The following is a 13977-nucleotide window of genomic DNA, read 5'->3' on the forward strand; positions in this document are numbered from 1 at the left end:
CTTTAAAACCTTGTTTTATCCACAATAAATATCCCTCTAACTGTGATCTTCTCCTCTCTTTTCTTGCAGCCTCTGTCTAACTCTCCAGATATTTGCCCCTCCAAACTGTCTTCATTTTGCCTCAGCAAATTCCTTCCCAGTGATTTCAACATCACAGTCAGAGGGTGAACAGTAATTAATAACTTGAAAATAACTTATGGCTTAATATCCTTCCTGCTGGAAAGGAGTTCACAAATGTGTTCTTTAGCTATAGCAATTATATGACTGAGAGTTTCTGGCAGCTTTCTGATATATTTAATTTACTAACCTTGTCACCATGATTCCACTTCAGAAGTATAGTACAGTACAGTATACAACAACTCATAAAAAAATTAGGTTCAATCCAAAATCTGTCCCCTAAATTCATTTTCCTACTCACAATGACAACTTTAGAACAGCCACACCTTATTTGTCTAAAGAACTCTGCAAATAGAGCTCCACTGGTACCTCTGCTGGTTACTCCATTATGGTGCAACCCTCCCTATTCCCAAGAAGCATATCACTTTCTATGTGCAATATCTGAAGGTATGACAAAATGTGAAAGCAGTTACATCACCTGCCAGCTATGTTGGTACTACTATCTGCAATTTTACATAGGTATGACAATTGACCAGCTGTCTACCTGCACGACAGGCCAATGCCTACTGTAGCTAATTGCAAGCTCTACAGTCCAATTGCTGAACATGTTACACATTAAAACACCGACTTCAATGGCTGCTTAAACATGCTTGCCATTTGGACTCTATTCCACAGTACCAGTTTCACTGACTTGCACAGATGGTAACCATCTCCTTAGCACATCCTCTGCCCATCCTTGGTCACCTCATTCCCAAATCCTTTGCATCATAGTTTTTCCTCTTGCTATTTTCCTTTCCTCATGAATATCCCACTTCACATTGTTTCTTATCATCCCATCCCCCCCCCCCCCCCCTCAAACATACTGTCCTCACAGTCATGTAGATGGTGAGCAAGGTTTGTTTTGCCCCATTGTATCCAGCCTTAAACTATTATCATCACAATCTAATGATAACTATCTGGCTGTTGGGAGCGAGCACTAAGGCATTTCCTATATACAGCCACTCTCATCAGACACCATGCCGAGTGTCAACTTTGTTTGCATGTATATTACGTTTACCTCACAATTATGATGCATTAACTTACTCGTGAAAAATGTGAAAATAATTTTTGTGTGATATTGAAAATCACAATGAAATATGTCACAAATTCATGGCAACAAAACAGATCATAATGCAGGGGTTTAAAGACTTGCCAGTATCACAGGCTGCAAACTACTCATTGTTACTACGTAAGAACTGCAAGATCAGAAATATCTAGCCACAAGACAAGTTATTATTCCAATTAGGATGCCTCTGCCCCAATGCTAGGTAAACTGGGCTCAAAAGAACAAAGTTCTACAAGATATTGCTCTCTCCATTTTGGGAGGGAATGAAAGACGTGCAGAAAATGAAAATGAAAATAATAATAATAATAATAATAATAATAATAATAATACAAGAATGAATGTGTTGTGCCGGCCACAATCAGATCAATGGTGGGCTGGATGCAGCCTGTGGTCCATGCATCTCTGCTCTAATTACTTTTCATTGTGCTTAGAGGCACATGAACTACATTAAATGCTCTGATATGCAACCAACAAAGTATTGCCGACATTAAAACTGGAGAAATGCACACTTTTCCCTTAGGATGTCCACACCAGAAGAATGGCAATGCCAACTGCTTTCAATTGCAGAAACTTTTTCTCTGCAGTCTCACAGAAGCACTTACATTTGTATCCATTTTTTGCTTAGCTATTCTGATTACTTTAGCAATTATTTCAGGTCGATGGGCTCTTTATCAGTGTGCAAGCTTAACAGACTAATTGTATTCCAGATGCACACTCGTCTCTGATGCCATTATTCCCATACACATATGTCTACATTATCATCGTTGTTCCAAACACTTATCCTATGAGCTGCTCAAAAGCAGTGAAAAAAATGTTTCCAAGAAACAAATTTCTCAAAATAACTGTGCAGGTTTCATGACCATACACCACGCTGGTCTGCACTAAGTCTGCACTAAGACAACACATCTCCTGTGAAACCCTGATCTGATGCAAGAGGCCTGATGGCATCAATCAGATCAGGTTAAATACATAATCTAAACTACCTACATTCTTTGGAATAATTATATTTAAATATTATATAGCACCTCTATATTTTAATTTCTTCTCTTGCATGAATTTCTTGGAGGTGTCAACAAATACAATAGCAATAGACTGTTAAACTAATGTTGTTCACTTTAAATGGTTGAGGCCCAATACAATGGAAAAGAAAGCACCAATTTGCTGGCTCAAAATTTGTTATCAGCAATATACAGTGTACAGAAGAGAAGCCTTACGTCCAGTGAACCTCAAAACCATGAGCAAACGCCATTCCCATCTATTCTTAAATGTTTGTCACACCTTGCCATTCCTGCTTAAGACATATGGAAACTTGTCCAATTAGCGATAAGATATCTTATGTTTCCTATATTTACAATGTCATCAATGAAATCCTTTCCACAATTTTTGGTTCTGCTAACTGTACAATTTACACCATTAAAGGATGACATCTTTTACTGTTGCATGTGCAGAGGCAAAATGAGGGACATTTTATAAACCAGTTTCAACTCTGAATATTTTCAATGCAACAAGCACACTAAGGTGAAACTGCACTGCAAGGTGTCCATATGCTGTAGTGATGTGATATACAGATCAGATGTTGGCAATGTATCAAGGTTGAGACAGCCAATGGGAGAGTAGTGTGGGGTAACCGAAGATAGTACCTTGACCTGAAGATATCTGTAAGGTGGAAAATACAAATTATTCGCAGTGTGTGGACAACCTTCCTTCAGTTCAGTTTCCACCTATGTCACAGACTGATGTGTTCGTTATCGATATACATAATAGCTTTTCACTTATTTATGTTGTAATAGTTTTTAATGATTTTTTAAATCTAAAAACGATTTTTTTGCACTCTGACCCTCTTGTTTAGAAGTTTTTCACAATATCTCACTGCTACCAGTTTCACTATTAACATTAATGCATGCATGTAAAGGATAGACCAGTCTGACCTTGGCAGCCAGACACAGAGGTCATGTGTGTGTGAGCTGCATTTTTGTGAGTGTGTATGTACATGTTGTCTAATTTGGAACGAGGCCTTTTTACTGAAAGCTTACTTGTTTAACAGTCTTTTCGATGTGCCTATCTGTGACCCAACATCTCCGCTACATGGTGAGTAGTAACCTATCCTTTTCATAGAACTGTCATTACTCCAGTCCAAATTTTCCACTTTTTGATTAATACATGTTTCATATTGCAGATGGTATAACTCAACCAAGTGAATCACACACTGTGTTTCACACTGGCTACAGACTTACAGAAGCAAAAATAGAATTTTCACTGCCTTGGGGCAATTCTATTTGATACCTTCAGTCACACACAACAGAGTTCCTGAATGAATAATGAATATGTGACCTTACAGTGTCAAGAGCGAGGAGAGTGAACCATTGAATGTGAGTTAAATCATCTCTCCATTACAGATGTGGAACACTGTAATTGTGTAAATAAAAGTTTTCAGTAACGAGTGCAACAATTCACCTTTCATGGCAACAGAATTTTTATGTTCCCATTATCTGCTTCAGTGCACCTGGTACAGTTTTTAGTATTCATTCATAGCAATGCGGGAGTTGTCATGTAGCTGTGGCAAGACACAAAAATTATCAAAACAAGTAAGCACTGAATGTGGCGAGCTATCTAAGAGTTCTTTTACATCATAAAATCACCAAGTCAAATTGGTGGCATTACTACTTACAGTTATTTGATTCCATAGGAGTAAACCCAATGCTCAAATCATTTATGCACCAGGAGACCAGGAGTAATCCTACTTAAACAAATAATTTTAAGTAATGCCATGGAGTCGACCTTTGCATACCAACCTGGTCAATGTGACTGATACATTAAAACAAATCTTGCACAATAAAAATCTTCAATGTTATGCGGTAACTTCGTGACTCAGCAAATAAGTGTCAGACTAAAAATCTATAGGTAGGATTTTAACTATCACATCAATTAAGTTACATATGACAGTGTTTTGTATACATGAAAAGTCAACCCGCAATATGGTTCACTTTGCTAAGCTGCAGGTCCCCTTAAAACTGGCTGGGTGAGCCAGTGCTCAGATTGAAAAAGAGAGAGAGACAGAGAGAGAGAGAGTACATATATATGAATACATTACCTCCAACTAAAATTTTAGCTCCATCTGGAATGTCCTTCACAGCTTCTTCAGCACTAGCATATATTTTATTTGACCCAGATGCTTTAGCAGACAGTGAACGAGATAATAGCTGCAACAGAATAAATTGTACATTTCATATAGTTACCTCTAGTTCTCTCTTGGAAATTGATATAATAAAACAGCATAATGTTATGCCATTTAATTTCCTTAACAAATTCTATTCACTGATTGTGAATCACAAATAGACAATTTCTTCAAAAGATTTAGATTTTTCAACCACACTTCACTATTTTTCATACATAAATTGGAGAGTACAAATGCTGTTCTAAGTGCACATTGCACAAATAATTCTCTCTAAAGTGCGCGATTAAGTTAGCACACACACAAATACAAGATTTAACACTCAAACAACTGAAAATCTACTAGTTATATACAGTGAGTAATCAGCAACAATAAAGTAAATACATTACAACTGTCAGTGAGTATTTCACATAATGCAAATTGTCTTCAGAGCAGATTCTGAAAGCAATCTTTGGCTATCTCTAAATATTTAGCACCTCACTGAAGTGTGCTGCTCTGAATGCTTTAGAACACAGCTTCATTAACAGTTAAGTCGCACAAAGAGTCATACAGCAGGTGAACAATGACTGTATTGATCGTACAATGACACATTTTGGAATTATTTCCATCTTTAGAGTCCCAAGTGCAAAGGCAGCACAAGAGTAAGAGAGTTACCAGACGCGTTTGTACCACGAGATCAATTTGTCATACCTTCATTATTTCATTAACAGTTGTAAGAGCAGCACTGACAATCTACAGACTAATCCATTCATTCCTGGAATCTGTTCCTATATACAAATATTGCCAGTTCAGTGTACTGTGTCTAGGTCACTTTTTGCTCAGTACCCTTCTGTGTAGCTTTCTGTTCTATTCACAGCCTGACCCCTGCAGCTGGAGGTTGCAGAGCCTCATCTGCATGTTATGTACATCAATATATCAATAGAACGAATTTTCATCTGATGCTTGATGTGCCAAAAATGACACAGTATTTGAATCCCATTTAACTTTAGACTATGTAAACTGACTAGTTCAACATCATTACACCTTATCACTCTATGTGACCCTTGGAACATGCAATTAGGTAACCAAACAACAAACCCACCAATCAACTCTACTTGGCACATGGTCTTTGACTGCAACCACTTGCATGATTGTAGTTATGTAGAGAAGTGTGGAATGGCTTATATCATTTACAAAATAAGCATTCCATCTTTTTCTCTTTTCTCTCTTTCTGTGGATGACACAGTTGTCTAACAGAGGGGCTTTCAAGAGTCTTCAAACTGTGTCACCTGAAGGCAGAACCACAAGGAATTTATTGTACAAAAAGTCTTGCGACTATGTGGGTCCTGAACCCACCTTTTACTTTGTCTTTCAGCTGAGGATTGACTCAGGTACTTATCAGTTCCCTCGGCCTGTTCACAAATCTTCATATCTTTTGTGAGTGAGTAAACACCTGAAGAATTGTGTAAATAATCCTTAATTTTGTCACTTTGACCATGTGTTTATAGTTTATCTTTCTTTCAAATGGCAGTATCTTTGTACTTATTCCTTATTTTCTTTGTGCCTGATGCAATGGTTCTGTGAAGTGTGAGGGTCTATCTCTGCTTTTTCCTCTGGTTCTGTTTGTAACCTGAAGGGAGAGTGTAAGCTGAACGAATTCACGATGAGGAATTCCCTTTTCTGTAGCAGAATTTTGATTACAAATGCGAGCATGAAAACAAAAACAAGTAGTTTTTAAGCCTTTTTTTACTTCAGAATATGCTAGTCAATTTTTTATCTTTACTTCCTGGATTTTCTTCTCCTCAGAAAATATTGGGCAGTCACAATAACAAGCAGCACAATTCTAAAAGAAATATTCACTTACGATGAGCAGAGGACCTCTCATGTGCAAATTTGCCTCATTTCATACAACTTGGTTGGCCCTTGAATATGACAATGACATGTGATGACCAATATCCCACATAGTGCCTAATGATAGTGGATTAACCACATATCTAACAGTCACGAAATACTGACAAGCAGTGGCAGCTCTTGAGTATACATTCCAGGTGTTCACAAATTTTTAGGTTCAGTTAAATCTGAGAGAGTGAAATTAATAGCCTCTGCTATAACAGTCATGCTTATCAACAAGTTCATACAACCAAAGCCACTGCCAATAATAATACCAACAGTAATAATAATAATAATAATAATAATACACATAACTTATCTGACAAAAGAAAGAAATATTTTTGTGGAATTTCATTGTTTTGTACATAAGTAAGTACAGTTTAGGATAATAACAAAATAATGTTTAAGCTTTTGCAACTCTCCATTTTGCATATTTGCGCAAGTGGAAGTTTTCATGCTTTTCCATTTTTTCGGACAAATGTACAAGGTCCCTAACAGATGTATTAGTCCATGAATTTGCTTCCCGGCTGAAAGTCATATATTCTTACACTGCACCCACACAACAACTTGTGCTATCTGTACACTTCCTTGCTAAATGTTTGCTCATAGTCACGTTTATTTGATTTCGTCACTCTCTCCATCAAAGAATCTGTTCTCTGAGGCCCTAGTTCCTTTGTGGCTAACTTTTATCGGTAATTTAAGTTTCTGTTCCCAAAATGAGATTTTCACTCTGCAGTGGACTGTGTGCTGATATGAAACTTCCTGGCAGATTAAGACTGTGTGCCAGACCAAGACTTGAACTCAGGACCTTTGCCTTTCATGTGCAAATGCCCTATCAGCTGAGCTACCAAAGCAAGACTCACGACCTGTCCTCAAAGCTTTAATTTTCTGTTAACATTTAAAATAGATTCAACATAGTTCATATTTACATTGCACACAAAAGCCGATTCCCGCACAGTACACAAACAAACTCCTAACACAAATGTGCCGTTTATGGAAATAATTAAACTCAAGTAGTAATGTCTACCGACATGGTCACTTGAATACTTTTTTTCGTCGATTTTCATATATACAGTGTGGGCCTACAGCACAGATAAACCTGACTCCTCATAAGCTCAACAGATTTTGGAAGCATGAATAAATACTACAATCTCACATTCAATCATTATGTGCTTCAGGCCCTTATGATTCTCAGAGCCTCAAATGCATTACTATATGATAAAATTTGTAACTTAATATACTAAAACTCATCAGAAACCAACAAAATAGGTTTAGTGTCAGTACAACTTTAACATATACTGATGTCTGACCTAATTTTCCTACAGTAAATAGTGAGTGAATTAGCATATCTGAGTAGCGTGCTATTATCTAGCAGGATTTATGCCAAGTGAACGGGGATAGAAGTCTGCTGCAGTGTACTACCACCTGGTGTCACTGACAAACTTCTAGTCAAGTGTGAACCTCATCAAACGTGCACATTGATTATCAAATCCGTATGTATTTAGCCCATAAGGCAATTACGTCATGCAAGTTATCCATGCACAAAAGCTCCTTAAAACATGCACAATTGTAGGTGTGCTCGCGACCCTGATGTCAAGTTTCACAAAGTCCAGAGGAGCAGTAGTGCGCTAGATTTAAATGCCACATCTTTCAGATAGCACCATTTATGTTACGTTTAACAGAATTCAAAGAAAAATAACCAATAAATATGCAAGGAGGAAAAGTTAGGGTGTTCATGCGCTCTTACACAGCAGCCATCACTGCTGACAAGCACTCAGATCAGGAACCCCAGGTTCACTATACCAAATCACTAGCTCCTGCTGAATGGGCTCCATGGGCTGCTAACCATTTAGCACCACTCAGGAAGCTTGTGAAGCTTAGGTATGCTTTCAACAATGCAAGCATTGGTCCCACATGCAGAGTATCTACTATAAGGTGAAGTATAATAGTTGCGAACTTTGCTTGTGGAACAGAAATCTTTTTGATTAAAGTATTCAGAAATTGTGGCATGTTAATTTCTTGCTGCTGCAATTCTGTAACATTTCACCTTCATTACACAATTTTTTTTTTTTTTTTTTTTGGTGGAGGTGGGGTGGGGGGGGGCGGGGGGTATTGTAGTAGCACAGTTGTGAAGTAAGGGAGGTGCACCCAAGCTGGTGGTCGCTCTGGGCTGCTTCCCAGAAGATTGCAACATTTACTTGCAATCAGGCATCCCCTGGGCAATGGTGGAATTAGCAACTGATCCTTTCTGTACAAAAGCACCTTTTGAAATTAAAGAAAATCTTCCACCTAAACATAAGCCCTTGTCAGGGCCAATGACAACAATAATTTGTGAAACAGAAGGTTTATCTCCAACTAAAGCAAATTTGCTGATGCAGCTATCTATCGATCACAAATGTGATGTGTTGTGTGTCCAAGAAACCCACACAGACAGCTATCAACCTTGTCGTATGATCCTGGGATCTAAGATCTTTATATGTCAATGTTCCTGCTAATCAAATAGATACTACTGTGCTTAAGAATGATAAACCAGACGGCCGCATTCATAAGTTTTCAACTAAAATATGCAGATCTTTCTCAAGCACTAACTCAAGACAAACCAGAGAGGGAAATATCAGGTGCTAAAGCTGGTGAAGATGCTGGCTTAGATGATAGAAGGGTCAAGTAAAACATTTTGGTCCAAAAAATTTACAACTGGATCTTACATTTCTTCAATAACTGTCTCAGTAAATGCAGATCCCAGAGAGTTAGAGACCTGTTTCTTTTTTATGTCATCTCTACAAGATCCTTCAATGAATGATCCATAACAGACTTTTAGAAGTGTGTGTGTGTGTGTGTGTGTGTGTGTGTGTGTGCGTGCGTGTGCGCGCGCGCGTGTGGTGGTGGTGGGGGTGCATGTTTGGATCTGATGGGCACCCAACAGTGACATCATCAGCGCTCTTAAACTTGTGAACACAAATGAATATGGAAATGAACTAAAAGTGCTGTACACACATGCACTCGACATGACTGCACAGTCACATTGTATCACATGCACTAAACCCAATTAGGAGGGAAGAGAGCTAATCAAGAAATTAAAACACAGAAGAACTAAAAGAAAAGCACAGAAAAATGAGACTGGCTGACCACTTACAAAAAACTAGGGTGAGACAGCTACCCTTTGAAAAATTAAGAACAGTTCCCTAAAATCTTGTTAAAAATATTAGCCAATTCACAAAACTTTAAAACCCTAACCACATTTGTTTGATCATTACATAAGATAGATGGCAAATATGCCGCCAAATCCGCTGCAGTCTGCTGGTCGGCAAATAAAATGCAGCCCAATAAAATGTGGTGCACCATGATCTGCATGCCCCAAGCACCACACATTGGAGGGTCCTCTCGCTGGAGTAAGAATCCATGTGTCATAGGACTGTGGCCTACGCGAAGACGAATAAGAAGGACCTCGTCCCACCGACGTGGTTTGAAGGAAGTACTCCATGGCAGAGTTGTGAGCTTGATAACATGGAGCTTGTTATTGCTCACTCCCAGCCACTCGTCTTCCCATCGACACATGACTTTGTACCTCAACAGCGAGGTGATAGCATGCACAAGGATAGCACACTGAAATACCAGAGGATCACAACACACCTCCTTGGCTGCTTGATCTGCCTTTTCATTTCTTGCAATTCCAACGTGCCCAGGTACCCAGCAGAAAGACACCTCCTACCCCAGTTGTCGTAGTTGTAGGAGGGCATCCTGGATATTCTGGGTTACTGGATCAGCTGTGTATAAACGTTTGAGAGAGTAAAGGGCACTCAGAGAATCTGAGCAGATGAGAAATCTAACACCGGGAGAACATCTCATCTGCTCCAGTGCTCGCAAGATCACATATAATTCTGCGTCAAAGACGGTAAATTCTGGAGGCAGTCTGACCTTGAGGACACGATCTGGGAAAATGACAGAGCAACCAACAGAGTCCCCCTGCTTGGACCCATCTGTAAAAACAACTACATGATTGTGGCACTCAGATAAAATATCAGAGAATATCACATTAAAAACAGAAACAGGCGTGCTATCTCTCCTGTACTGCACCAAATCTAAAATCACACTGAGTCTCTCCAGTAACCAGGGTGGCAGACTGTTAAAATCCTGATTTGAGGTAGTACTGGCTCCACAGTGACTCCAGCACATGCTGCATGCGGATCGCAAATGACACTGCGGCTCGTGGATGGTTGGAAAAAGGGCACTCCAGAGGTGGACGAGCAACAGTATGGTGTGCAGGTGAAGTTGGAGGTGCAAGGAACTTATACACTTGATGCACCACGAGGAGCTGGTGCCAGATGGTAAGTGGCAGTTCCCCTGCCTCAGCACAGATGCTAGGTATGGGACTTGTCCGATAAGCACCTGTGGCCAGCCAAATCCCCTCATGATGGACAGCGTCAACGATCCGCAAGTAAGAGGGTTTCACTGACCCATACACCGTGCAACCATAGACCAGCCGCGAACACACAAAAGCCCAACAAAACTAAAGGAGACGCGCCCTATCCACTCCCCAAGACCTGTGGCTAAGGCACTTCATGATGATCAGTGCCTTCTGGGTTCTGACTTCCAAGTCTCCTAGGTATAGTAACCACGACAATTGGGAGTCAAAAATGAGGCCCAGAAACTGCACTGTCTCTAAATTGTAGGATGGTGTCCCCCATATTCAAGGTAGGCAAATTAAAAAGACGACGAGAATGATTAATGTGCACACACACACACACACACACACACACACACACACACACACTTATCTGCAGAAAACTGGAAACTCATCTTTGCAGTCCACTCCTCTAACCTCCACACTGTGTGTTGGAACTGACAGCTCGCCGTTGCAACACTGGAGGAGGAACAGAAAACAGCAAAACCGTCTACACATAAGAAGCACTGTACAGGACTCCTTATCGCAGATGTGATCCTGTTGATGGCTATGGCAAAGAGCGTAACACTTAAAACATTGCCCTGATGAACGCCTGCTCAAATCAAACAGACAGCGTGTTACCAACTCGGGTCCTAAAAAACCGCTGAGACAGGAAAGACCGTATGAAGATGGAGAAGTGTACATGAAAGCCCCATCGGTGCAGTTGCACTAGAATACAGTGTCTCCAAGTAGTATCGTATGACTTACTGATATCGAAGACTATATGCCTATACAGTGATGCTTACAGAGGAAAACCTGCTGAACAGTCACCTCTATAAGAGTCAGATTGTCGAAAGTGGGCCGAAATCGTGTGAGTACCCGTGTTGAGGATGCACAGCTCATGAGACGTCATGAGGCCCTCCAAAACCCAAACCCGAGAGCAAGTATTGGTCGAGCCCAACATGACATGATGGGCATTGAAGTCCTCCAGGAGGAGGAATAGTCATGGGAGTTGTGCGTTAAGATCTGTGAGAGCTTCAGAGCCTAGAGCATCTTGCAGAGGTACATACAGTGAGCAAACAGTGATCCTTCGACACACACGAATTTGAATGGCAACTGCTTGCAGGTCAGTAGCCAAGGGGGGAGAGGAGGAGTGGTGTGCATTAGTGACAAACACTGCAATACCTCCCATTCCCCCCAATAGGTAATCCTTGTGGTACAGTGTATATCCCTGTAGCGCAGGGACATTTGTATCTTTAAAGAGAGTTTCTTGTAAACAGAAGCACAAGGGACATGCCTGTGCTAGGTGTTTCAGTTCCTCCACATGAGTCCTGAACCCATTCATGATCCACGGTAGTACGAAAGCTATGTCATCGGTGTGGTTTAATTTACCCCTATCTTTGCACTGGGGAAGTGAAGTACTTTGAGAGCAAGGGGGAGTGGAGGGGCTGCCTGGATCCGAGGCATTCTCCTCATAAGTCAGATGGGAAAGAATGACGCCCGATGGCACTCGGGACAGCTTTTGACCCAAACGTCGTGAGCCTTTCCCTGCACCCTGTCCCTTTGAGGATGAGGAGCAAAGGGGGCATTGAGAGGCACTCTGCTTTTCTTGCACCTTCTGGATGCTCGCTGAGAAACTGTTATCAGTCTTTCCTGGTGCAGCTGCCTGGATTGCTTTGTCCTTACTCTTTTTCCCTTGACATGTACATGTGCAAGTACAGGTGCTTGTGGTGGATACAGGCACACTAGGCATTGTCTGTGTTGAAGCGTCCGCCTTGGGAATAGGTGTCTGCACCATGGAAGAATATGAGATGGCAAAGATAAGGTCTTCCGTTGCCTTATATTGTTTTTCGGCTTCGGCATAGGGGATCCACTTAGTCATTTTTATCTCCTGTATTCTGCGTTCTTCAGCAAAAACAGGGCAGTCTCAGTTCCAGACTGGGTGGTTCCCAGAGCACTTGATGCAGATATGACAAAGCAGTCTTTTCAGTTGCTCCATTATTTCTGCGCGTTCACTGCTCCACATTAACTATTACCTGGGATGCGCATTCTCGAGTCAGTTCTTCTACGTCCGTGTCCCTCATATCTGTGCATGTGACAACACCCTCACTGGAGTTGAGAGAGGTGTGCATCTCAACAATATCATAGTCACCCAGTTTCTGCAATTTCTTAAGAAGGTCTACCTGCTTTGACTTGTTAGTTTCGCCAGCAATGAGCCGCTACAGAATCTTTTTATAGATTTTAATGTTCCAGCAAGACTTTCCAAGCCCTTATGGATATAAAAGGGAGACACTTTTTCAAATGTCCCCTCCTTCCCCTTTATCACCAGAAACACATTGTTGTTCATGACTCTGTGAGCCCTGTTACTGCAGTCCAAAGTATTCTTATTATCAGGAGGACTAGCCTCTCTCATTCTTTTGGATGAATGGGTGTGAAAACTCCCAGGCGGTACACCCTTCCCACTGGGAGGAGAAGATGACGATTTTGAGGGTTCCCTCTCAGTCCCATAAGCAGCTAGGGAAATAAGGGCCCACTCAGACAGGCCCGGCAGGTTCTGCAGAAGGTTCGCCGCTCTAAATTGGCACACAGCTTGTTGTCAGACTGCAAAGAAGGTACCTGTGGAATATAATACCCTGGACCATATTTAAGCTCTTATGGGGCGTGATGGCAACAGAAATATTGCCAAACTTGTCACAAGCGAGTAATGCCCGTGACTGGGCAGAGGGTACTGTTTTCATCAAAACTGACCTAGATCTCATTTTGGACAAGCCCTCCACCTACTCCAACTTGTCCTCCAAATGCTCCACAAAAAACTGAGGCTTCATGGACATGAAAGATTTCCCATCACCTCTTGTACATTCGAGGTACTGGGGTGAATAAGCTTCACTGCCTTCCTTAGCCTGGCATTGCTCCCACGGTGTGGCCACGGAGGGGAACAATTTGGGGTCATATTTTTTAGCACTATAGCTACACTTTGCCCACTTAGAGACTGCTGGTGGCAGACCACCAGCAAGAGATGGCGCACTACGCTTCATGGCGTGTTATCCGCCCTGATGCCACGCACTCCGACCAGTGGCCCTCCCCACGGGCACCACCCAGCCGCAGCAAAGGCCACCTCGCAGGATGGCCATTGCCAGGAGTCCCGATGCCACAGGGGGATGGGCATCTAAACTTGGGCATACATAGGACGTTTATGGTGCAGGCATCAGCAGAGCGATCCCTGTGTGGTCAGGGGGCTACAACCAACAGGGTACATGGCGGCCCAACCACAACGGACTGGCTACCGTGCGGGATATGAGGTGCAAAGAAGAAGTGACACTGCATAGTGCATGG

General features: G+C 41.4%; 1 protein-coding gene across 1 annotated transcript in view; it reads right to left on the reverse strand.

Annotated features, from left to right (window-relative positions):
- Positions 1 to 13977, reverse strand: part of LOC124721375 (succinyl-CoA:3-ketoacid coenzyme A transferase 1, mitochondrial) — a 91149-nt gene that overhangs the window by 55268 nt on the left and 21904 nt on the right. The window contains exon 2 of the mRNA XM_047246308.1: positions 4314 to 4422. Within this exon, the coding sequence (XP_047102264.1) occupies positions 4314 to 4422 (109 nt within the window). The remainder of the gene's footprint in view (positions 1 to 4313; positions 4423 to 13977) is intronic.

This window comes from Schistocerca piceifrons, chromosome X (genome assembly GCF_021461385.2).
Source record: "Schistocerca piceifrons isolate TAMUIC-IGC-003096 chromosome X, iqSchPice1.1, whole genome shotgun sequence".
In the NCBI taxonomy this organism is placed as follows: Eukaryota; Metazoa; Arthropoda; class Insecta; order Orthoptera; family Acrididae; genus Schistocerca; species Schistocerca piceifrons.